Source organism: Camarhynchus parvulus, chromosome 2, assembly GCF_901933205.1.
Source record: "Camarhynchus parvulus chromosome 2, STF_HiC, whole genome shotgun sequence".
NCBI classification, from domain to species: Eukaryota; Metazoa; Chordata; class Aves; order Passeriformes; family Thraupidae; genus Camarhynchus; species Camarhynchus parvulus.
The window spans coordinates 99,322,394-99,348,045 of record NC_044572.1 but is presented as its reverse complement, the minus strand read 5'-3'; the positions used below and the strand labels follow the sequence as shown (position 1 = coordinate 99,348,045).

The 25,652-nt window shown below is 40.4% G+C and overlaps 3 protein-coding genes across 7 annotated transcripts in view; 1 reads left to right on the top strand and 2 right to left on the bottom strand.

The window, feature by feature from the left end:
- Nucleotides 1-4,825, top strand: part of GNAL (G protein subunit alpha L) — a 182,389-nt gene extending 177,564 nt beyond the window's left edge. The window contains 1 exon segment of the mRNA XM_030967210.1: nucleotides 1,199-4,825. Coding sequence (XP_030823070.1) covers nucleotides 1,199-1,345 — 147 coding nt within the window. The 3' untranslated portion in view covers nucleotides 1,346-4,825.
- Nucleotides 2,914-24,639, bottom strand: MPPE1 (metallophosphoesterase 1). Of its 5 annotated transcripts, XM_030967248.1 has the most exons (11): nucleotides 15,027-15,334; nucleotides 12,737-12,935; nucleotides 12,240-12,615; nucleotides 11,767-11,875; nucleotides 11,020-11,123; nucleotides 10,409-10,489; nucleotides 8,514-8,622; nucleotides 7,513-7,584; nucleotides 7,277-7,399; nucleotides 6,352-6,492; nucleotides 2,914-4,943 (listed from the first exon to the last, which is right to left on the bottom strand). In XM_030967248.1, the coding sequence occupies exons 3-11, from the start codon at nucleotides 12,512-12,514 to the stop codon at nucleotides 4,761-4,763; spliced, it is 1,197 nt and encodes a 398-aa protein (XP_030823108.1). In that variant the 5' UTR covers nucleotides 12,515-12,615; nucleotides 12,737-12,935; nucleotides 15,027-15,334; the 3' UTR covers nucleotides 2,914-4,760. The 5 variants fall into 5 exon arrangements, with proteins under 5 accessions (XP_030823108.1, XP_030823090.1, XP_030823116.1 ...); XM_030967230.1 differs by lacking the exons at nucleotides 12,737-12,935; nucleotides 15,027-15,334 and adding an exon at nucleotides 24,517-24,639; XM_030967256.1 differs by lacking the exons at nucleotides 12,737-12,935; nucleotides 15,027-15,334 and adding an exon at nucleotides 23,044-23,073.
- Nucleotides 16,946-22,946, bottom strand: LOC115914638 (centrosomal protein of 290 kDa-like). The gene is made up of 5 exons (XM_030967266.1): nucleotides 22,365-22,946; nucleotides 20,427-20,517; nucleotides 19,549-19,735; nucleotides 18,567-18,664; nucleotides 16,946-17,298 (listed from the first exon to the last, which is right to left on the bottom strand). The coding sequence occupies exons 2-5, from the start codon at nucleotides 20,505-20,507 to the stop codon at nucleotides 17,170-17,172; spliced, it is 495 nt and encodes a 164-aa protein (XP_030823126.1). The 5' UTR covers nucleotides 20,508-20,517; nucleotides 22,365-22,946; the 3' UTR covers nucleotides 16,946-17,169.
- Nucleotides 24,640-25,652: the final 1,013 nt, after the last annotated feature.

Sequence of the window (25,652 nt, the reverse complement as noted above, 5' to 3'; positions counted from 1 at the left end):
ATAATTTTTAGACTGTGTATGAACAGCCCTATGGAATCAGTGTTGAATGTGTAATATTACCCAAATTACCTGGAAGAAGTCTGCAATTGCTTGTTGATCTAATTATGTAAATCATGGCTTCTAAATGCCTATAGTTTTGCATATCTGTAGCTTCAGGTATTTGAAAGGTCAAACCTACATGTAAAATAAATCCTGTGTTAAAAATATATAATGTAGCCTGAGTGAGATGGAACACTATATTTTGTTGTTCAGCTAGAGTAATTTATAATAAAATTTAGAAAATAGTTATAAAAATCATTATCCTAAAAACTGACCTTCTGTTTTCATGACATTTCATTTATATTCTGCAAGATAATGGTATAGAATGGATTTATATTTGTCAGTCCTATAGTAATACAGAACAAAAATAGGATATATTTTAATACATGTTTAATATATGTTTTAAGAATATATGTTTTAAGATCTTGGGGAAGTTTAACAAGATAACCATGGGAAAAAATGATCCTAGACCTTGAAGTTAGAACCTAAAAAGGTTTGCAGTAGCCTTGAGAAAATGTAATTCTGCATGGTCTGATGTTTACTACATTTTGCATGCTTTATTACTGTAAGTGAACCCAGCCATTCCACCAAGTTCTGGGCTCAGTGATGATACCGATCCTTCAGCTGGCTTAATAGGTGCTCTAAGTGAAAGTAACTTGAGGGGCCCACACACAAAAAGCAGAAGCAGTAGAGCGCTGTTCTCTGCCACTGCTGGCTCCACAACTGGGAGGGTTTTGGTTTTGTGTTGCTGATGTAAAACAAGAGTTCAAGAATTTGCCTCATGATGGCACCAAAAAAAGAGAAAACAATTCCTGGGGCAGGTGCATGGCAGGCTGCACAGCTGTCAGCAGCACAGATTTGGCTGCACAGTGATGCACAAATGGCAACAGCCTGTGCAGCTAAGGATGGCATCCGTGGCTCCCACAAAAGACTCCTGTCCTGACCCCAATATCCATAATGTTTTGTAGTCTTCATTTCAGATTTGTCACTCAGACTGACCAGACCACAGCCCTCCCTTCCTTTTGTTTACTTTTTTTAGTGATCTATGTACAGATTTCCCAGGACTCTTGGTTCCCCCAAGTCTGTAGACTGCTGAGATGTGAAACTTCTCATGGCATGGCACCTGATGCTTTTTGTTTTTGCCTCCCTGTTTGCACAGAGGATAAGTACAGCGAGTGGAGACGGCCGGCATTACTGCTACCCACACTTCACATGTGCAGTGGACACAGAAAACATCCGCAGAGTGTTCAACGACTGCCGAGACATCATCCAGAGGATGCACCTCCGCCAGTACGAACTCTTGTGAGGGGGATCACCGTGGAACCTGTGGTTTTAAATTCTTTGCTCCTTACTCTTTCTCTTGATACTACCCCACACAGGGTGGAAGAATATACTATAGAAATGTCAGTCTCTTCACTTTGTTTACTTTTAATTGTTTAACCTTAAAGCTGATTTGAAGCAAGTTTGGGTTATTTTCCCTTCATGCTTTTTGGGACTATTTTTGTGCTTTATTTTGACATGCCACTTCTTCGTCATTCCACTAAGCCCTTTGGCTACCTCTGTTCCCTTAGGTTTTTGTTTTTTTAAAACTGAACGTGACCTGCTAAATTTTTTCCAGTGGGTTAACCTCAGTTCAGACCGGTATGTCATCTGGATGACACTGAAGTCATACCTATCCCTCTGTGTGGGTTTCCTTTTTAACATGACATTGAAGAGTACTTGATGGGTGAAAAAAAGATTAATGCACTTTGTATCAGGTTATTAAATACTGTTGAGGAAGTAGACACACAATGTAGCAGCACCACAATATTTATTACTCTGTCACAGTTTTTAGCATTTCTGAGTTGCAGGTCAACTGATAAAGTGACCTCCTCTTTTAAGCCGTTACTGGCACAGGAAGTAGAGTAGATAATGAGAGGAACAGTGAAGACAAAGCAATTTTTCTGGGGTTTTGGAGCTAAGTGTCTCTGCACACCTCAGGCATTTGAATTACAGCTACTTTTCAGCCTGTTGCATCTAGGCAGAAGATTTACCACCCTCACTTATGTTATTTGTGCTGTCCACAAATGATCCTTTTAGTTCCGATCATTCTTGGACAACAGTCCTCTCCCTATATATATTTTTTTGTTTTACTGCTGGTTTATTATATTGTACAGACTGTAAAATGTAATATTATTTTGTACAACTTTATTGAAGAAAAATACTTGTAGAAGATCTTTGTGCCTTGATTATGGCTGTACCTGTAAAATGAGCTAAGATGTAAGTATGTTTTTGATTGCGCTGTACAGCTTGATGTCAACCTTACCTGCAGCAGTGACTGGAGGTAAGAACTTTATCTGTAGAGTTTAGGGGTTTTTTTCTGGTTTATATAAAAATGCTCTTTAGTATAAAAATTATAAATTATGCAAATTAACCACTTACCTTTCCAAGTAAGGTATTACAGTCACCGGATGTTGCAGCAAACATGCCTTTCTCTTTTGAAGTCTCAGCTTTAAAACATTGGAATTCATTCAAGTGTCCAAATTGCAACCTGGTGTTGTTTTAATGGGAAACAAGGATTTATTTTCTTTTTCTTTCTTATTTCTCTCTTTTTCTTTTTTTTTTCCGTTTTTTCTTCTTTTTTTTGTCCTTTATATTTAGAAAATATGTTTGGTAATTCTTTGGTCATTCCTAGAACTTCACAATTGCACAGACCGATTGTGAATGTGTAAAGCACCATTATATAGAGCTCTTCAATCTTTGTACCAACAGCGGCTTTCATTGTGCAAGTAAATAGCGAGAAAGAAGATAAGAAAAAAAAAAGGTGTATAAACCCTTGTGTCTGGCCTAAGAGAATTACAAGATGACATTTTTATTTCTCTTTTAATAAAGAGACACATTAGAAAATTATTTTATTTTAAATATTGTAGAATCAAAATGTGTGAATATTTCTCAAACTTGAATAATTTATGCAAATGACATTCTCAAAACAAGTTGTGGTACAGTACAATATATAAAAAGCAAGAATTGCTGTAGCAATAAGGCATGTCCTTTTTAGTAACTATAACACTGCTTTATATTTTATACATAGGTGTTTTATGTCTGTGACTATATACTTTTCCTGTGTCCAAGATAACCTGTACAAATGTCTAAAATTACAGTTGCAATAACAGAAATCTAGAGAAGTGTTAGACTACATTACTTTATAGAATGTTTTACCACACTTCGGACCATTCCCCCCACTTCATTTTAAATTTAGGGAGAGATGAAGAGCTAACACAGTCCCCACACTGGCATATAAATCAGCAGGTTTTATTAACTTTTTACTGTATTGTTATTAGTTATAAACCCCAATCAGTCATCATTTTAAAATCAGACTACAGTCCAATTGAGAACTTGTTTCCAGTTGAATACAAAACAGTCCCATTTTAGATACTATAGTATGACCATTTTCTCTTCCCAGAAATCTCTATGTTCATCTCTATGTTCAGTTTACTCATATTTCCCAAAAAGTGAAAGGCTGGGTGGAATAAATTAACAGTAAACAGAATTCTCGTATTTCTCATGCCAAAGAAAGTAATAGAATGAATAACAAAAGATAGTACTTTTTTGTTTTTAAGCTAGCCCCAGCCCAGGAGTTCAGGTTAGAGCTCCCAGTCTCTGCAGGAACATCAGCAGGAAAACTGGTCCTAGTGTGAAGTAGTCCCTCTGTTTTTACTGGGATGGGTGGGGAGCAGCAGTAGGCTTGTCCCACCTTCCCCCACACACTGGAGACACTGAGCTCAGATTTTATCTTTGTGGCACAGCTGGTGGCCTCTGCCTCCCCACAGAGGAGCTAGTGCAGTTCAAAATGTGACACTATGCTAAAGTCAACGGAACTTGTGGAATGTAAAATAAGGTGATTCCTATCCCTGGCTGTAGACTGAGGGCCGAGGCATAGGATAATGTTACTGCAGCTGTATTTGACCTTCCTTCTTGCAGGAGATCGGCAACTGGAGGGCTCCTCACCACAGATCTCTGGGATGCAACAGGGCCCTCTTTTTTAAGCTCATCATAGCACATCTTTTTGAAAGCAGCAGCTTAAGGTGTCACCCTAATTTTTTTTAAAGCAGTTTTCAAGTGTGTATCAGCAAACTGGATCCTCAAGCTTCTTCCCCTTGTTGTCTGGTAGATGGATAACTGCAACTTATAGTCAGCTAACAATTTACTGTGTCAGGAACCAGATTTCTTGTCCCAAACCACAGTCCCTTACACATGACACTAAAAAGGTTATGGAATCTGCATCTCTCAGTGCTGATGCATCCAGATTCTGCCTGACCCTAACAAACACAAGTATGATATTTGAAGGGCCATGCAGCAATAAAACAGAGAAACATTTCCAGTTTGCAAGAGTCAGCCTCCACCAGGGTAAGACACAAGTGCAGACAAGTGATGAGGCTATAGGATTTACATAATGTACAGTTACACTTTTAATATACATATTTGATACAAAAATTATAGCAGGAAAAGGACTCATTTGATTGTCGAATACAGTATTTTTGTACAGCATGAAACGTTCATTTCAGTTAATTATTTATCCTGTAGTAGTCATATCAGCTGTATAGGACTTCTATGGTATGTGTAAATGCAACCTGCCTTCAGACTAGCAATCAAATTAGGTCATTTGCTGGCATGAATATAGTCTGATGTTTGACTGTTCTCAGCTTTGGTATTTCAGTGACTGAATGCAGATGTCTGGCTCTTCATACTGCTTTATGCTTACTGATTAAACGCTGAGCAAAATAAAACGGTGGAGTGAGAAGCTGAACATGAGCTAGTACCAGGATCACAAGCAGAGCACCTGCTGCACAGTAGATAGTGAAGACTCTGCTCTCAAATGGAAGGAAGCATTTTTGGAGGGAGAAGTCAGTTGGTGTTATGCTGCCCTGGAAAAGAAATGAAGACTGTCACTTTGCTGTGTTACAGTGGGTTCTGAATCAGGAGTGAACACCACAGCTGTCAGATCTCCAATTTCTAAATCCCCATGTTGGGTGGCAAGGGTTGGGGCCAGTTTCATAGTACCAGTGCCTTCTCTGGGGGGCTGAAGAGTCCATATCTTGTGGTGCTGGGCACTAACTGGAATATTCACCAGGCCAACATTAGCCCAGAGGTCAATCTTCCCATCTAGCATAAACAAAGAGCTGGGCTCCTCATCTGATTTGCCTTCAAGAGAAGCCTAACTTTAGCTGCTGCAAATCCACCTGGAAGGAGCCTTTCCAGGCTAAAGTTAGGTTTTGTGAATGTGCCCCTTCCTTCCCCAAGCCCCACTCCTTACCCAGTACATGCTGCAAAAACACACGTTGGCTAATTCAAATTAGGAGTAGGAACTTGAGCAACAAAGAACTTTGTTGGGTTTTGGCTTGACTTTGCAGTTTAAATCTGCAGTTTACAGCAGATTGAGGCTGAGGGGTTCAAACAGTAGTGAAGAGGATGCCACTTTAATTAGCCAGCCTCTTGTTTTGCAGTGAAGATGTGCTGTCTGGCATGTGCAGAGTGTGTGTGCAGTTTGAAGGCAGCTACTCTCAGGACTATGAAATAAACAGAACTACTTTCAACAGCAAATATTAACAGTTGCATAAAATGAATTTAAACATTTGGGGTTGTATTAAGCAGCCTAAACTCAACAGCAGTAAAACATACATAAAAGATTTCCCTCTCCAAGTCACAGACTACTCTGTAAACAGATTGTAGGTTTTGCTTCTTACTCCAAGTTTCTAAGAGTTCTGTTTTATTTTTGAACTGGGAAACTAATTGATTTACCTCTGAGGATATACTGAGCACTGGAACTGCCTGCACAAGCATAACCAAGACACTGTATAAAATGTGAACTGGCAATGAAGAGGCAGACTGTGGGCACGTCACAAACACTTTCACTGCATTAATGCACACGTTTGAAAACCATGATCACCATGCAAAAGGGTTTGAGGTGGATACAGTCTTGTTTTCATAGCTGGTAAATCAGCCAAGCCAAACTGGTCTTTCTACTGTTCAGTGCACAATACTGATTATTTTTACAAGTCAATAGTTTACAGTGCACCCTCTTTCTAAAAAAATGTACCCAGATACTAATTAGGTCTTTAGCAGCATTGCTTTGTACCACACAGAACATGTGGCTCCCACAGATGTACTTTATAAAGTGGATGCAGTGTACTGAGTGGGTTGGGTGGGTAGGCAGTTTTTTTTTATTATTTTTCGTTTTTACAGGTAGAATCAGTTTTAAAATATAGCTGACTGCCATGTTGATTTATCTATGAAAGTTATCTGACAAAAATAAAAAAAAAAATTAAAACTTACCATGATGAAACTAGGATTGTTTCTATTCCTCCAACTGAATGATGGGACACTGATTTCTGGAATTTTCCCTGCGTGCAGCACTTCACAAGCACTATGAGTGTGCCCACTGAGAATCAAACGGGGCTGAAACCACCATAGCAGCTAGAACACAAAATGGTAAAGCACAAAAATTATGTCACAGCTAAAAAGAAATTGAACTTAAAAACCCCTTTTTTTTTCCTTTGAACATTATGGTAATTCTCATATTCTTATGATGTGTCTTCTGTAAACTTCTGTTTTCCAGTAAGAAATCTGTTGGTATTGCAATATCAATCACATTCATTTAGCCCTGATCTCAAGTACTGGGCTTTTTTCCTTTTTTTTTCATACAGATCAGAACAAAGGCAACAGTATGCTGTGGATATTGCAAAGAGAAAAACTTTGGGTTTAGTAAAGCAATGCTATTTTCTTGTCTAAGGAAGAATCTTGTAATGACAATCTTTGAGTGAAGACATTTATGCACAAGAAAAGAAACAATGACCACTGAGTTTTTAGGGAAACTTTAAATTTTCTTGTAGTTACTAATTCACCAGAATTGATGCTTTCAAAGTGTTAGAAAACTGTGGCTTCATACCAGGTGTGTCAATAATTTACACAGTACAGAAAGTACAGAATGCTGAAGAGGTAATGTCAGCACAGCGGATTTAAGAGTGCCAAGACTTAGGAGCTGTACCTGGGAAACCTGGCAGGACCAAGGCCAGGATGGTGAGGATCCTCAGGGGAGCAGCTCTAACAAGCAGCCTCTCCCAGGCCTCATTAGACAGGAGCAGCTGTGCTGTGTTTGTCTCAGCCAACAGCCTTACCACAATTTTTTAATCTATTTATATCTACAGTCATGTCCCCCTCTCACCCACCCACTGCCACTCAAGTTCCCAAGAAATCAAACCTTTTGTGATGCCTCTTGAGACAGCACATCATACTTCTCTTTAAAGGGGATGTTTTTCTCCTCTGGAGGAGCAGAATCTTCTCCAGTGCATTCAGCATCACTTTTCCGATAGAGAGGGTAATGCTGGGAGTAATTAAAAGCAAGGATTGGTTGTTAATGATCCAGCCTTTCTGCAACAGTAATAAATCCACAAAAACAACATGTCAATATGATGCCTCACCCCACCTCTAACACACCTGTAAAAGGATGGGTTCTGAAGCTGGAAGCTTTTCCACATCACTGCATCTTTTGTTGGAATGATTTGGTTTCTGTGAACAAAACCAAGCCACAGAAGGGGTGACAGTAATTAGCAATAGCGAGGCTTTAAGGGGTTAGGGAGGGTGGAGTTGTTGTTGGATTTGGTTTTTGTTAAGCAGTTCAGCTCAGATATACTACCCACTGTATGAACTCCTAAGTGTTTTACTGTGGACTGGTGAAACTCCCCATTCTGTACATGCTGTAAATACAGCTGTGCTCTTTCTGACTGTGATGCCTTAAGTTTTAGCTTTTATATTTTTCAGATTCTGTGCTGCTTTAGTGTGTAGTTTTGAGCTTCATCAACTGCAGAAAGCATCAGCAGCAGCAGGATCTCTGCACCAACAAGGCAAAGGAGTTTGAGGGCAGCCCAAGGGAGACAGAGTCCGGCAGTTTTTCCACTGGGAGCTGGTTTCCTGATTGACTGCCAGCCCAGTCACTCGTGCTGCCTACTGTGCATCCTGTCAGCCTATGGAAAAGGGAACAGGAAGGAAATACAAGAAGCAATTTGATATGACGAAAAAACACAACTAAAACACTACTAGGGTACGAGGAAATGTTTGCAGTAGAATAAGGAAACTAAAAGAACGTGCTTGAAGGCTATAAAACAGAATAATATCCATAAATATAAATGGAGGATTACGTATCTGGTGTCAAAGGGAGGGTTACAGAACTGCTATTGCTTGGAACAGAGGAAATTACACTGTTGGCAGTGCTGACAAGGAAGTTGACACCATTAGTGCTAAGCAACACTGTTAATAGTTAGATAAACATGGTTAAGAGGGATGTGAGGGGGACAAAGACTTGCTAACAAGTTGCACTGTGAATTGGAAGCACATTTTTTCAGGACAGTCTGGTTGTATCCTGCCTATGCTACAGTATCAGCATTCCCATTGTGGCAGAGGAGTCTCTGGCTGTAATCAGATCTTCAATAATCTCTTACCTGCTGGGAGCAATTCAGTTTGTGAGAAAGTGCCACAAGTTTTGCCTCTGAGGTACGGCAGACAGCACAGCCATCACCCTCCATGGCTACACTGTTCACTAGGACAAAGCTGGAAAATACCAGGGGGTGGGCAAAGAGAAGTGGGGAGGACAGGAAAGCATTTGTTGTTCATGCACACGTGTGGGATAAACTTCATTTTATAAAATGCAAGTGTTCCTGAGTTGGACATAGCCCAACAAAGCAGCAGAATGTAACAGCTCCTGAAATCAGGTGTTCCAAATCCTCTTCTGAGTATCTGTACCACAGCCATGTCTCTGCCTGGTTGGCTCCTTTATGCAGTTGCTGATTAGGTTGCACAATATAGCTTATGCATCATGCTTACAATAAAGATTTTTTTATATTTTAATAGATACTTAAGTTGTATTCTAGTGGAATGTTAGAAGTTCATCACTAAACTAAATTCTGAGGGAAAGAAGAACTTGCTTCTCTCCCCACACAGTTTAGACCTCAGAGACAGCATTTGAGACATTGAATTTCTTCAGAACAACTGAAAAGCAGAGCAGCACTGCATTTGGGTGACTCCCCCTGAACAAGCTTAGTTTTGTACTTTGCAGTCGCTGACACATAAAACAGGATTTTATTCCTAACAGAAGGTTTCCCTGTAGATTTCAAATAAACTTAAGTTCTGCCACAAGATTCATACCCAAATGTTTAGTCACACATTCAGCTGGAGATACATCCCCAGTTGAATTCAGTCTGTTTAAAAAACAAAAATAAGCTGAATGCTTCACTTAAGAGATACTAGCCAATAGTAAAACAAAAATTAATTCTCTTTTAGCAAATTAAGCTGCTTTTATACCACAGATTTGTTGTAAAATAGTTTGTAATTTCAGAATATTTATTTTAGGAATATTAATAGTGCAGCTCATTGCAGTTAATGGATACCAGACATGTCATCTGCAACTGCATAGGAGAATTCTGCTGTGCTGTTTTATCAAAGGAGACATGGAGATGTTCTTTAATAATTATTTTTTAAGCAGCTGAAATACATATCTTGAGGACCCCACATCTGCATGATAAGCAACAGCTTTATACTGAGCATTCATGAAGCTGAGAGATCTTCCTAAAATAGACACAACTATTTCCAGACCTGTTCAGAATTTTTAATTAAACCTTTATGCTTTCTTAATTAAGGGAATCAGTGTGAACCTGTAGGCTTTGAATCTCACATTTCCACGAGTGAGTACAACCCAAGGGCACAAGTGCCAAACACAGAGTGGCAATGGGCCTTCCCTTCCTGAATCTGAGGCTTCAAGATCTTTCCACAAACCCAGCACTGCGTTCCCTCTTCGGGTTCCTGCACGGTGTCTGGAGGTACCAAGTACATAGCAGCCAAGTGCAGCCACGGGGACACAGCTGGGAGAACAAACTGCACCGAGCTCTGCTCGAAGCCAAAACCAGCTCGAGCATTACTACCCCACCTGGTGGAACAACTGCAGACACACAACTGCTGTGTTCTCCAGTTCCTCAAACAAGGGTTAAGTTCTGCAGACTAAAGAAGTTATTAAAATTAATGGAACTCCTGATTTGTAAGCACAGAGGGGCTTGGTTCATGTTTCTTTATCCTGCTATGTTTACAGCCATGGCTCATTAGCAGCTGCAAGGAAGTATAAAGGCACACCAGAGAAATGGATTCTGACTCCACAGTACTTTTCCATTTAAAAGTAAATTGTTACACTTTACACAGCTCTAAGTACAGCTTCCTGTCCACATCAAACTACAGGTTTGTACAAAGTGTTTGGGGTTTAACACATCATAAGGTAGGTGATTAAAAAAAAGGCCCTAAGTGAGGAATTCCCATACTATTTCATTAGAAAAAAATTAAATATACTCACTTTATTCCTTTCCGAGTTATCAGCTTTCCTGAAGTAAAGTTGAAAACCTTTTCAAATCGATTTACCTTGTAAGTAGTCATTCTGTGTCACAGAGCAAAAATACAACTGAGGTAAGAAATTGCCATTGGAACTCAGCTGACCCAGTTGCTTTACAGTTTGCTGACCATTCATGCAGCTTGCTGCTCCAATATCCAGCTCACACAATCATTCAGGAAACTCACAGGGATGCTCTGACACCTCTTGTGTCCTCCAGCCCCTCCCACCAGTGCAAGCACCAGCAGAGTGAGGGCACTTACATTCTCCTGTGCTAAAGGGAGTAGAAATATGCTCAGGTGCCTTCCTAAAGTGGAGGCCCAATACAAGGAAAAGCAGCTTCAAGGATTCCATGTCAGTGCAGAAGGATCAGCTCTGAACAACCCTCATATGGTCAGAGAAGCATAAACCTGTTCTGTGCACAGGCCTTACTCTAAATTACAACCCTTTCTAATTTGATCATGATCAAAAAGTTCCCATATAAGCACAAAACAGGTGCCTCAGACCCAGCAGAGTTACTGTGGGCAGCTGGCACTTCATTCTTGGCACCTGTGGACTCCTGGCACTGCCAGACTCACTCGTAATGAAATCCGATGTCGTGATTCCCAGTGATGGCCACCAGCTCCGTGAAAACTGAATGCCTGAACATCTTCCGGAACCTCCTGACATCATCTGCCCAGGCCTGCAGGAGAACAACAGAAGAAGAAACTGGTGCTGTTCCACAGCATCAAAGGGTTTGTAGTGGGCTTGCAAGGTGAGGTTTTGGTACTGGAGGGGTGGATTCTGTGGGAGCATCCCGTGTCCTACAGAGCCGATGCAGCCAGCTCCAAGATGGACCCACTGCTGGCCAAGGCTGACAGTGCCTCTGGGATTACAGAATTAGGGAGGTGGCAAAAAAGGAAACTCTGCAACTGCAGCCAGAGAGAGGAGTAAGAATTTGTGAGAGGGAGAGCCCTGCAGACTCCAAGGTCAGTAAAGGAGGCAGGTCTGTATTTTCTCTCCCCTCTCCAGCCAAGGAGGGAAGTGACAGGGCAGCTTTGTTGGGCATGGGCATCCAGCCAGAGTCAGCCCATCACAAGCCTATAACACAGAAGCACAAACTCAGATGTTTGCATTTTTTAAGTTTTATAGGAGGCACAAAACTATCAAGGTACTTCCCAAAATGAAGAAGAATCGCAACATTTCAACTCCTATCTGAAAAGCTAGAAATTCCTACCAACAGGACAACTGTAGCAGTATTAAACAAAGCTTTGCATACCTAATCTGCTTCCATTTCCTTCAAGAAATCCTCATTTTTTGAATCGAGACACCTGATGATGTCATACCTGAGGTGAGCTCCATTTTCCTTCATCAAAAACATCTCCCAGAATAAAAACAATATCTGGCTGCAGTAACCATAAGGCAGTTTGAAAAGATCTCTCCATTTGCCATTCCCTGAAAGGAAAACACAGAACCAGTTATCACTGCCTTACCTCTGGGTCCTCAGCTCTGAATACAGAGACACAGCCTGGTGATAGGAATGGGAAACTGGCTCTTACACACTGAAATATGAAAATATATTATGAAATCCAAATTAAATACTTAGAAATCAGGCATAAGGACAATAGGTGCATCTTACCTGGTGGGTAATTCCACCGTGATACATTCAGAACCAAGACATGCAAGAAGTAATACCAGCTTGTTTATTTTTTCAGTACAATTCTAATGAATTGCTGTTTAATAGAACAGTGAATTATTGTCCCATTAGCTACTATTAAAAACTCTAAAACTGGCTAGAGATTATTAAATTGATTATTACCTTCTTAGCTTATCCAGCCAATGTCCTTTGATTTCACCAAGTAGGTGTGTATCAGCTAAAATGATGGCCTTTAGGACTGAAGCTGAAGTCTCTTTTTCAGCCATGTGAGCTCCACCTTTCACACTTGGCCATCGGCATTGAAATATCACCACATAGTAAATTAAAAATTCACAAAATATTAACACTGAGCTGACAAAGCACACAAGTTTCAGCAGAAAACAGAGCCTCCTCTTCAGAGGGAGATTCTTCACAGCAGTTGAGCTAGAACTCAGCATTGTAGTACCAACATAAGACAATGGCTCAAGTTCTCCTCTCAGATGAAAACAGCTTGGGCTACTCAAAGGATCACATTGGGCTTTTTGTCAGCACAAAATCCCTGTGGAGAAAATAAAAAATAAAATATTCATTGAGTCTGCATTCTTTATGGAAAGCTACCATGCAAGGCCTACAGTGTTAGCTTCTTGTCACCCTGAAATGCTTGGGAATATGTAATTGACCTAAGGAATGAAGTTCTCCTCCAGGCACACAGAGGCCAGCTGAGCACAGAACTGCAGTTGCTCCCACCAGCACCAAGGAAAGCAGATTACAGCCACCCAGCATCTTGGTGCATGATGCTTTTTCAAGAACTTCACAGTGAAAACACTCTGAGTGGGAGTCAAATGTAGGTAAAGACAGAGAAACAATCCACAACAGCAGCTGCAACAAAGGAGAAAAAAAATCTCTTAGGATCCATATAGAATCACTGAGGTTGGAAAAGAACCCCAAGACTGAGTCCAAGCCTTAACCCAGCACTGCCAAGTCCACCACTAAACCATGCCACATCCATACATCTTTTAAATACCTGCAGGGATTGTGACTCCTCCACTTCCCTGGGCAGCCTGTTCCAGTACAGGACAACCCTTCCAGTGAAGAAATTTTTCCTAGTACCTGATCTAAATCTCCACTGGCAAACTTGGGGCCACTTCCTCTTGTCCCATCACTTATTTGGGAAAAGACACCAACACCCCCTTGGCTACAGCCTAATTTCAAGTAGTTGTAGAGAGCAATAAAGTCTCCCCTCAGCCTCCTTTTCTCTGGGCTAAACAACTCCCAGAGGACACCTTCTGGCACAAGTGCAGAACATGGCTACATCAAATCAACAGCATCACCACCTTTACTATGGTTCATTGTAATCTCCAAGAACCCAGGGCAATTCACTATCCCAGAACAAGTTTACAGGATGTTTCCAGGAACACAGGCACAGATACACAGTTAGGTAATTAACTAATGCTGCTTCATTTCTGACAAGGGGAAAAAAAGAAACATCTAAGCCTCAGAAAAACCAAACTTCACTGCAGCTGTAGAGAAACAGTTAATGAGCCCAAATTGGTGAGATCACTGTATTTACTGTTTTCTGCTGCCTTGGATACCTTGTAACCAAAACAGGGAATTTACTCCTTTTAAAACTCAAGTATTTTTTTCTGTTTCTTCCAAAGCCCTTAGCAGGAACACTTTTTCAGGGTAAGTGCCCACAAGAACGGGCCCAGCTGAGAGTACAGAGGCACCAGCCCTCACTCTCCAATGAAATCCCTCAGTTTCCAGCTCCAGCCTCTCAGGGTCTCAGTCTGAAGAGCCCTGCAGGTCTGAAAGCCTCACTCTCTAAGGGTAAACTCTGCAGCATGGTCACAGTAAAGGGACTCCAGGGGACCTATAGAGATGCTGCTTCACAGGCTCAGGAAGAACTTCCAGAGGAATCCACAAAATATGATCCCCCACCCAACAACAGGATTGCAATTTTGCTTTCTACAACAGAAAAAAATCCTAATTTAGGACTAATATCCAGGATGTAAGCAATTACTCAACACAGTATTCAGTGATTAGCAGACCAAGTCTGAATTAGCTACATCTGACTACAGCTGTGAATATTTGGTACCTTTGAAAATTTATACTCTACATATCAGGAAAACTGGGACAAAATTACAAATCCACACAAAATTAGTGGATTGCTTCTAAAATCTTGGCCTCTGTTATATGCAGAACACAGAACAAAGCTGAATTTCTTCACTGTCCTATGAACTAGCCCATTTGATTTATGTCTCATGGAAAGTGAATACTGACACATGATTATTATATCATTTTTCCAACCAAAACCCCTATTTGATAATAGCCACTTATTTTCAAACACAAGCTTCCCATATCAGCACTACAAAGTACTTATTTGAGACAAAGAACTATTAGCCTGCACCATGAAACATTTCTAATATGCATTATCAAACAGCAGCATGACTAATACTTAATTGCATGGAATTCAGTTCTACCTAAACTTGGTATAGCAGGAAAAAGCCACTGGCCAAATGTCACAATTCCACAATATGTGGAACTACACATATAGACTGATTAACCTGTTTAATACTCATCTTGCCTGCACTTTAACTAGCAAACAAAATAACAACACCTTGCTTGTAAATCTCACAAGGAGGAAAGATCAAAGCAGAGGTACCTGCTAGCTGGCACAGCCACAAGGACAAAAAGACAAGCAAATTCTTATCCACAGAATATTATTATCCACAAATTTATATGGCTTTATCCTGCAAAGTAGGAAGTAGTGCTTATTTGGAAGTAGACTTTGGTGGTCTGAGACAGTCTCCTCTTCCAACAAAAACAGCATTAATTTGAACAGAAAATGCCAGGAGGTTATTTAACTTACATTAGCCATAAAATAAATCCAGAAAATTAATTAATTAATTAATTGAAAAACACAGCTTCAAGAGCAAACAAAAAAAAGATACCCACACCAACAAACCAAACCTGCAATCAGTAGAATATAAAAATATCTTCAAGGCAGAACTGCCATTTTCAAAAGCCACAGGCAGCCACAAGCACAATCAGTGCCCCCGAGCCGGTCACTTCCACACACGTTCCTCCTCCCGCTAATTGTCACAGGCTGGGGAGTTGTGCCGCAGATGTGGAGCTTGCCAGAGGTGCCCCATCTGCACCCTGCACCGCCAGCCTTCCTGATAGTGAAAGGAAAAGCGGAAAGGGAAATAAAAAAAGGAAAAAAAAAATCGAACCCAACCTCATAGAAAGTCGGCGATGCAGATCGAGCTGAAAGACAACTTCTACTATTGGCTGAGAGAAATCCCTGCCCACTTTGCTCTGCCACCTGCCAGTCCACGGCTGTTCCCATCCCATATCCCACCCCATATATCCCAGCCCATATCCCATGCCATATATCCCAGCCCATATCCCATCCCAGCTGACCCCCGCCGGGGCTGCACAGGCCGCAGCCGGGTGCAGCTGCCGCTCCCCCGCACACGGCTCATTATTCTCATCAGAGCAGATTTCCCCAGCAGAGCCGGGAGAGTTTAGTTATGAGAAAAGACTGGAGCATTCCTCACTGTTTCTTGTTCTGCATGACCTTTAAAAATCATCCTGTGGACGAGGACAATTACTGCATCATTTAACAACGGGACCAAAGTTTAAACATGCTGTAAATGTAACTTTACACCACAACACTGTGGGAGGAAAATACTCCAGTAACTGGCACTGCTTCCTTCTCCAGCATTCATGCTTATTTTACTCATTAGTGAAAATTACAAATATTTTGCACTTATAATTTTCTGTTACACATGCCATCCTCCTTGTTTTCTTCCATGAGGCTTACTGGCAACACAGATTTGCATTGCTCCTCTTTTGTTGCCCTTTCCCATCTCTTGTTCAGAACATTATCCTGCTTTCATTTACAATGAGCCAAGAATGAAACAAGGGAACACAGTGGTCTACAGCCAGAGCAGGCACAGGGAATTCTGGAGCTTTACCCTATCACTTGGTGAATATGCAACTCTGAACACTACACACATTGAGGCAAATTTCTTTATTAAATTACAACTGCATAAAACTCTCCTAACAAACCAAGTGGGACCAGAGAGTCTTAATCCTACTCCGAGTCCTATCCCTCAGGAGTGTCCATGTATTTTTATAAAGCTAAAGAAGCTGTATTTGTTTATAAGCAAGCTAAGTCTTTCTACCCTAAGCACTTTTCACTCAACTCTACCACCACAATGTCACAAAGGCAGAGATCTACACCTTTCAGAAAAACGTAGTTCTGCAATGTAACTATGTTAAACTTTCATGGCATGTCATTACAAACAAGCTGAGATTCAAATCTCCCGAGGTTCTGCAAGCTACACCTGTAACTGGGAGTTGTCTCTTTTCATTCCCTGCTTGCCCCTCCTGAAGCAACACAACATTTCTGCCTCATGGACTGTGACTTCCTGCACTCCCACTTTCCTTTTCAGCTCTTCAAATACCAGAGTTCTTCAAGTACCTCACTCTTGAATCAAAAAAGAGCTTCTGAGGAATTCTTCTTTTGATGATGCAAAATGCTCTGAATACACTTTCCAATTCTGAACACTAAATCCTTCCTTCATCCACAATTTTTCACTTATTATTGAGATTGAAGAAAAATTCCAAGCAGAGATTGACCATTTTTCCTTTAAGAAACCCCTCTGCAATAATTTAAGGATAGAATTAATTTCTGTTTGCATTAGCACATCCTTAGGACTGAAATTCATGCAGACTGACAAATCTACACAGACACTTTGATTTTATGTAGCTTACAGAAAAGGATAAATTGGGAAATTCTGAAAAATAAAACAATTTCATTTTATTCCCATACACACCCACAACCAGAATATATTCTGCAAGTGTCAAAGAGATGGGTTTGAAACTTAGTTGAAGTTATGCAGATCACAGTTTATTTAAATATATATACAAACAAACAAAATCAAGGACACAAAATACAACATTTCCAAGCACTTGTCATAATGAGATCACGTTACTGAGTCTGTATTATCAAACTATGGTACCACTTAAGCAATGGTAGGTTTAAATGTTGCAGTAATTATTAAAAATATGTAGAAACTCTACCTGGCATTAAATTACCCAGTAGTTACAAATGTGCAGTAAAAGGAAGTCCATACATTACACTGATTTGTTTCAAGCACTTTTCATACTCATTGTTGAGTTTCACAGATTCCTGTACAGCATGTTTTAGATCTTCTACCTCTTCGAAAAAATCCTAGAAAAACCCAAAAATATTCACCTTAAACTTTTTTTTCAAAGGCATTCTCACTAAGAGCTAGTCAGCAGTTCAGTTATTCCAAAACACTTTCTATATTTTTACCAGTGTATGGCTGAGTTATGCAAACACAGCTATGGTGAGATACAGCACTCAACTACAACCTTAGGTAACAATTTAATAATTTCTACCCTGAACACACAAGCAGAGTTCAAGTTACGTTAGAGGCTGGAACACAGGCTAGTAATAGGAAAAATCAGTTTTAAAAAGGAAAAAATATGGATTTACCAGACAGCTACAAAATGACAGTCCAATATGACAAGGGAATAATGTCACATTCTGATTCTTTGTAAGTCGAAATTGTTGGGAAATACATGGACAGAAGAGTATAATCACCCAAGACTTCAATTCACCAATCCTTGAATGTTCTATCTACCAAAATAACAATGCATAACCATCTATATTTGACATTCTCTTCCCCATTCTTCTAGCATTTTTAAATGAACAGCTACATACATATAACATGCAGCAACTTAAAACTACCTTAAGAAGGGACCACTGCTAAAAAGCCACAACCTCAAGTTTATGTATCTCTCTTGCAAGATGTAGCTCTCAGCCACACATTGTCCCTGAATCCCAAACACAGGGATCTAGAACTCACCCTGGCTTAATGTTCTGCAAGTTACATATCCAATGAACTACCACCCTCTTTTACTGTTTCCCCTGCAATTAATATCATAATGTTATTTAGTTTGGGAGAAAGGACTGCAAGGTAAGAAAAGAGATTCTTTAAAAAAAATCCACAACAACAAAAAAAAAGACTTGAGGAACAAGCAAAAATCAGCTTAAACAATTTGCTGCTGAAAATAAAACCTTATGTCACTACATTAAACTGAGTCTTCTATACTTAGGTAAGAGCTCAGCATCTTGTTACATAACTTAAAGAATTACCAAATGTTCACATTTTCAATTTTTATACCTATAGATCTAACAAAAAATTCAAAGCCTCTGCCCTGCCTAAACTTGGAGTTCTGTCAGAGCCATAACTTTGACATGCAAGAGAAAATAGTCTTCCTTAGCTGAGTAGCCCCTCAGGACATGAATGTTTCAAGGAGTCACTCATTTCCATCTCTCTCAGAATGCTATACACTGGTTTCTTTATCTATTCTACTTGATAACAACATATGTTCAGCCTAAAGAAGTTTCAGCTCAGGCAGAAAAGTTTTTCAAAAATCACCTACTGTTAAGCTTGTCTTAAAATAAATTACCTTGTCTAATCCAGCTAATTCATTTTTTAGTGCTCTCTTTTCTGCAGACAACTTTCCATTTTCTTTCTTCAGCTTTTTAATCTCCTTCAACAATAGCTCTATATTGAAATGAAAAAATGTAGAGTTCAACCATTACAGTCAACCTCCCCCTCATATGAATCATATTACAGCTAAAGAGCTGCCTACCTTTTGTGATATTAGAAAATTATAGTTCAGCTTCTTAAGTACCTTTTTTATACAGTGATTTATTCTTAAGAACTGGCCCAGCATATCCCTATGAAAGATATCAGGATCTGCCAGTTGGATAATCTGGATCTGCCACATTCTTAGATGTGGGATTACTTTACAAATAATTTTACAATCCACAAAACACACATCATGTGCTTTGATTATCTTTTCCTGGCTCATGAGAGGGTCACATTAGCCCTTGCTGATACACATTTCCTGAAAATTATGCCTACGTTATATGATCTCATCCATCTCTTTTCTATGCTTTGAAGTGGAAGAGGATCACACCTTAAATTCGGGATTTACTCATGAGAGGAAGAATGTACTGAAACCAGCAATGTCCAGGCTTGTCCAAGGTTTTAGGCTAAAACCAGGTTATTCTGTGACTCAGTGTCTGAAAACCAAAGGCTGGTGCAGCAAACATTATTACTAAGAGATCTGCACAGTTACATCTTACTAGAATAAATACCAGCACTAAATACAGCCAGCACTCCCACCTCTGATTACAACAATGGATCCATTTCAGAAAAAGAGAAAACATCAAACATTTTATCACAAACAAATGCAAGGAAGAATCCTAAATTACAAAATGCCATTTTTACACAACCAGTTTTCAAAAATGAAAAAAACATTTTAGATATTGCTGGTTGAAGGACAAGAAATAGCCTGAAGAGGCCTCTGGATCAGAAATAAAATGCATTCTCTCTGCTGGGCATACTGGAAGGAACATCATCAGAATTAACTGTACCATTACCTAAATATCTACTGCAACAGGCTTCCTTCTCTGCAGAAATGTCCTTGTGAGAAGCTACTCCTCCCTGTGGGATTTGACTTCGTTTTCTAGAAACAGCACTAGTTTTCCAAGAAACCTTTTTACATTCCAGCTGCTCAATTCTTTGCCTCTGCTCTTGAAGATTATGCTCTAGCTCATTAATTTTAATCTGTCGAGAAAATCTTTTTTAAATGCGTAGAAAAAGCACAGTTCAATTGAATACAACTGGAAACATTTCCCAAATGCAAACCCAGAGCTTTCAATTGCAGATTTAAAAACTACATTCACCCAAAGAGTCTGAAAGGAAAAAAAAACCAAAGCACAGATGAAGAAATTAGACTGGTGACCTGCAATGCTCAATCCATGCCTGAAGAGGCAATATCCTCTTGAAGCTTCTAGAACTGCTCCTGGCCACACAACCCCACCTTCACTCCAGTTATGATGCCAGACTCTTTGCACAGCAGGGCCACAGATCCTGCTATGCAAAAGAACATTCTTTGTCTTCATCTGGTTTGCCTTCTGCTGAACTTCTGAGAAAAATCAGCTCATGATACATGCAGAAAAAACACCAGGGCTGGTGCAAAAGATGTCACAAGGTGCATATGCAATTGGAAGGAGGGGTAGGTGGATGAGTAAAGAAAAAAACAAGGGAAGGGAAGACATCTTTCTGCTACAGATACACCAGTGACAGAGTTCACTTTTAGAGAGAACTACAGGCTACCCTCCAGTATCCCTGTCATGGGAAACTAAGTATAAAAAGATAAGCATGGTCTCATTTCAAAAATGCAAGAATTACTTTTCAGTCTCCCTAAAAGCTTATGTTTCGCTGTTTGATACCAGCTCCAACAAATTCTACTTACAGTGAGATTTTTAATTGCTTCACTTTGCTCCTTGTTTGTTTTGGTTTCTTTAACATAATGCTTCTGTAGCTCATTATACATCTGAAGTAGTCTAAAACAAAAATGCATAAACTGCTGTAAAACATGAAAGACAACAAAATGTGGCATCATTGATGGTAAAAGTATTAGAGACGCCCCACAGAGATCACTTGGCCTGTAGCTGTGCTGCAAAGACTCGTAACAGAAATATTCAAGATGGCAGTGAATGAAATGTGACTGTCAACACAGAAAGAGAAAGCACCAGAAAAAAACAGCAAAGCAAGTTAAAAGAATGGTCTGTATGGATGGCAAAGAATCCTTTTTTCTCAGCCGACTGAGGAGCCCATTGTTTTTGTCCAGCACACATGGCCACACTGATTAAACCTCAGTGCAAACCACTCTTTGAGGAAAGACAGCAGCAACAGGAGGCTGGCAGTGACTTTGCAGCCTGTCAAATACAGCATTCCTCTACCCATTAGCACAACAGGAATAGCAAAAGGACACTCCTAAAGGATTTTAAAAAGTTTTTCCAGCACCAATCAAGAACCCATGATGAGGACACATGAGGCAGTTCCCAGCTCTCTGTGTTGCACAAAACATCTCATTGCTTCCAAGTGTGTGGGTGTGAGGATATGAGTGAATGAAATCTGTGTGAAAGTGAGTGGGTAAAATAAATGTCAAATAAACAGATTAGGGTTGTTAGCTTTCCCTCTGATATTATTTTGCATCCTGTTAAGCTGTACTAATTTCCTAACATATTTCATAGCATTCAACCAACATACACGAGGCCCACAATTTAGGTGATGGACATGAGCAGATATTTTCCCTATTTTTTTAGGAATTACAGTAAGAGCTGCCATTCATAACAAGTCATGACTGCACACCACAAGCAGGATGAGCAATACTGTAGCACAGCACAGCTTTGTGAGAAAACACACAAACAAATGATGGGAAAAAGAGCTAGGCTGGGTTATCTATGTGCAATGTAGCACAAGGCAGGTACAGCGCTCAATTCAAAGACCAACTTGGACTTCTCCTACATAAGCACCTAACTAGGAACTCAATTTGAGCCCAGAGCCAGTCACCCAGACTTCCTATGTAACTACACAGCTTGCAAAGAGAGCCTGGCACACTGTAAAGACGTTAAAAAACAAAAAAGAAAATGGGTCTTGTACAGCCACCTAAAACCACTAAAATCAGGGCACTTGGCCAAAGAGCAGCAGAGATCTGTGTAAGATCCACATTTATGTAAGTGGACAAAAAGCAGCCTTTGAAAGGGTGAGCAGCAGAATTCTACAATTTAACAATCAAGTCATAGAGGGATGGAGCAATATTTTATGCAGCTTGCCTAGTTGTTAAAATGTTCCAGTATATTTTTTCTTAAAGACAAAATTGTAGCTTCTGCATCAGAAATGCAGTTGCAAGAGTTTAATTCTATCACTTATTGGCAAACTACAGTAAGTAGTGGTCCAACTCTAAAATTATTAGACTGAAAAGTAGAACTGCTTCTCTAGCTTATTTCAAAACCAGCCTATAAATTTTATCTGCACAAAACAGTGAGCAATATAAAGTGAGCTGAGAAAGGTTCCACAAATTAGAAGTGAAACCACAAAATTCTAGGTTAAAAAATCTTAAAAAAAGATCATATGTGTGCACACAGACACATGAAGGAGGTTCCTAGCTCACTGACTTTTTCTCAATGAATTACTTGAGAAAGAAATCCAGTTTGTTCTTTGCTATTTTCAAGTTTAACCCAAGATTCTGTAATTATTTTTAAAATGTGAATAATTTCCCATTGTTTCAAAGGCTGAAAGCCACTTGCATAACAACTTTAAAAAAATCAACTGACTTAACCATGAACATTTTCTACACTACAAAGAATAATCTTTTTCTGTCAAAAAGCAGCTTCCAAGAACTCACCTGACACTGTCACTCTCTAGAACCAGATCCTTGCTGTCTCCACCCTTATGCCATAAATGGTTTTCTGTTTGAACCTGAACACTTAATTGAAAAAAAACATAAAAGCTTCATAAAATCATATTTCACCAATTTAATTTAATTAAACAAAGCAACTGAAAAAGGCCAAGTTACTTTTCAGTTTGGTTTTATGGTAGAGGTTTCCAGGCAGGATCACAAACACACCAAAACTTAAGCCTTGGAAGATTTTTGTGAACTGGTGTGTAAATCCTGGCAGGACACTCTCCAAACCACTAGCACTACAGTTTTCCAGGTCCTTAGGTTCTAAGTCTTTTAAATAGCATTGAGGCTACTCAATTTATCTTCATCTTACTACTTTTTGGTGGGAAAAAAGTGTAAAAGCCTTTGTAGTTTGACAGAGAGGGTACTGACTAAGCAGGAGTATTACTTTTAGATAAGAAAACTGTTTCTTTCACTACAACAAATTTTGCACAAGATGTCCCAGATGTCCTTTGTTCCTCTACAGACCCCCAGCATTTTCCACCCCACCATCCTGTTCACAGATGGCTCCTTAAAATACACAGAGCAGATAATGCCTAGCTCATCTTAAGGTCATGCAAACAAAAGTCCTGAAATGCTGCACTTCTTTCGATGCAAAAGAGAAAGGTTTGACAATTCTTACTCTCTGCTTGTGCCACAGACATGCATTAACTGCTGCAGATAGAGTTGTTCTTGGATCTGACCCAGATTCCTTTCTAGCTCCTTATTCTTTATGTGTAGTTTTTTCACCTTCTTGACTAACTGCTCATTTTCATCAGTGAGCTGAAAAGGAAGAGAATTGAAAAACAAAAATCAAGGAACACTTTCAAATCAAATGTTAATTAGGCTGATAACGCTTCAAATGAAAACCCTCTCCCACAAACTTTACTACACTTTTCTTAAACCATAGAAGCATCTAAAAGGAAAATGGCAGGAAAAAAAAAACTGGCTTCAAATTTTATGAACACTTGACTACAACAAAGCTTCTTTAGCAGGTATCTATTAAAGGTGTCTAGTATAAATTCATCATTCATTAAGGAATGTAGGGAACTGGGTTTGCATTTAAAATTAATCCCAGAGGGACAAAGCACCCAAGTTACACTCCTAAACTAACAACACCAGCTCTGCAACTGATCTGCTGTTTATTTTTGATTTAACCTCACCAGAGACAAAAAGACAGCCACGCTGGCTGAACTTCTTGCATCCATGTCTGCTGGACCTTGCCCAGCAGTATATAGTCTCATATATATTATATATGTATTATATATATATGATATTATAGTAATATGAGGCAATAAATAGCTACATGCATTTTGTATATATAATTATATGCATATATTAATACATCTATAAAATATATGTGTGTATATGTAGTAGATATAACATATAAAGCTTTATAACATATATGTTATAAAGTATATATAACATATAAAGTATATATAACATATAAAGCATAACATACATATATAATACATATAACCATGTATTTATAGTTTTATATATAACATATATAACTACAGGGTATGCATATATATAGCATTTATGTTTGTGCATGTGTGTATGTGTGTATATATAATATATAAAGCTATATATAAGGCAATATATTATACATATATAATAGATATAACTGTATTTATAGTTATATATAGAACATATATATAAGTACAGGGTATGCATATTATATATAGCATTTATATATATATATTAATTATTGCATATATAATATATATATTGTATACATGACATATAAAGTTATATATAAGGCAATATATTATACATATGTAATACATATAACTGCATTTATAGTTATATATATAACATATATATAAGTACAGGATATGCATATATATAGCATTTATATGTGTGCATGTGTATATATATATATATATATATGTATGTACATATATAAAACTCTTATTTATATATATACACAAATATACATGTGTAAGTATATTGCTTTATGCTACAGGGTACTGAGTACACCCGACGCCCTGGGCCAGCGCCGAGCGCCGCGCTGCGCTCTCAGCCTGAGCTCGGCGCCGAAGGCAAACCCGGCCCAGCCGAGCCTCCCGCGCCCTCCCGGGCCGGGGCTCCCGGGAGCAGGGGCCGCACTCACTTGGAGGCACCTGTGTACGACGGGCAGGGCCATGGCGAGCGCCGGGACAGCGGGCGGGATAGGCCAGGACAGGGCCCGGAATAGGCCGGGACGAGCCCCAGGATAGGCCGGGACGGGCGCGGGGTAGGCCGGGATGGGCGGGATGAGCCCCAGGATAGGCCGGGACGGCCCCGGGATAGGCGGGAAGGGCCCCGGGAGAGGCCGGGATGGGCGGGACGGGCCCCGGGAGAGGCCGGGATAGGCCGGGATGGGCGGGATGAGCCCCAGGATAGGCCGGAATGAGCCCCAGGATAGGCCGGGACCGACCCGGGATAGGCTGCGAGCCGAGACGTCAGAGCCGAGCGCCCGGCGCGCGGTGCGGGTGCGCTGCTGCCGCCGCCGTCGCTGCGGGCCGGAGCTCTTGCCTAGCCCGGGGCGGCCGGGCCTGCTCCGGCACCGGGAAACAGCCCAGTTCCTTTTCAGTTGTCATTAATGTTATTCGCAGGTTCAGTTGGTGCGTGTCAGTCTCAGGGTGGCCTGCGCAGGGCCCGGAGCTGGGCTCGATGATCCTGCTGGGTCACTTCCATCTCAGCAGGTTCTGTGACTTTCTGTGGCGGACAGGCACCGACCGGGGGATACGGAGAACTCTGCCGGCCGCAGATGGCACCGATACACCAACACGGGCCAAGTGAGGGATCTCTGCAAAAGCAGATTCTGCATCTCCCCCCGTCACAACGGGTAGAGGCTGTCCCAGTGACATCCCCCTGGCAGGAGGTAGCAGCGTGCCTGGTAATGCTGCTGCCCCCGGGGAGCAGGGGCTGTGTCCTTGGTGCTGGTGTGCTTGCTGTTGCTGGTTCTTGCTGGGCTTTGCCTTTTGTATATAAATATCTAAAGGGAGGGTGCCCAAGAGGATGGGGCCAGGCTCTTCTCGGTGGTGCCAAGCAACAGGACAAGAGGCAATGGGCACAAACTGACCTGCAGGAAGTTCCACTAGGATATGAGGAAGAACTTCTTTACTGTGGGGTGACCACAGACTGGAACACATTACCCAGAGAGATGTGGAGTCTCCCTTACAGGAGATATTCGAGAACCATCTGGACACAATCCTGTCCATGTGCTCTGGGATGACCCTGCTTGAGCAGGGAGGTTGGACCAGG

What these genes read in the sequence shown, in the direction of transcription:
- MPPE1 (XM_030967230.1), bottom strand. Translation starts at nt 12,514, where the DNA reads ATGCTGAGTTCTAGCTCAACTGCTGTGAAGAATCTCCCTCTGAAGAGG. An exon ending in ATAACTCGGAAAGGAATAAA is followed by an intron (nt 8,623 to 10,408) that starts GTGAGTATATTT and finishes GGTATTTTCCAG; the next exon opens with CTTTGTCCTAGTGAACAGTG. An exon ending in CTCAAGAGGCATCACAAAAG is followed by an intron (nt 6,493 to 7,276) that starts GTTTGATTTCTT and finishes TTTGTGTTCTAG; the next exon opens with CTGCTATGGTGGTTTCAGCC.
- LOC115914638 (XM_030967266.1), bottom strand. Translation starts at nt 20,507, where the DNA reads ATGTATAATGAGCTACAGAAGCATTATGTTAAAGAAACCAAAACAAAC. An exon ending in AAGCAATTAAAAATCTCACT is followed by an intron (nt 19,736 to 20,426) that starts GTAAGTAGAATT and finishes TTTTCTCGACAG; the next exon opens with ATTAAAATTAATGAGCTAGA. An exon ending in AATTAGCTGGATTAGACAAG is followed by an intron (nt 17,299 to 18,566) that starts GTAATTTATTTT and finishes GGGTTTTTCTAG; the next exon opens with GATTTTTTCGAAGAGGTAGA.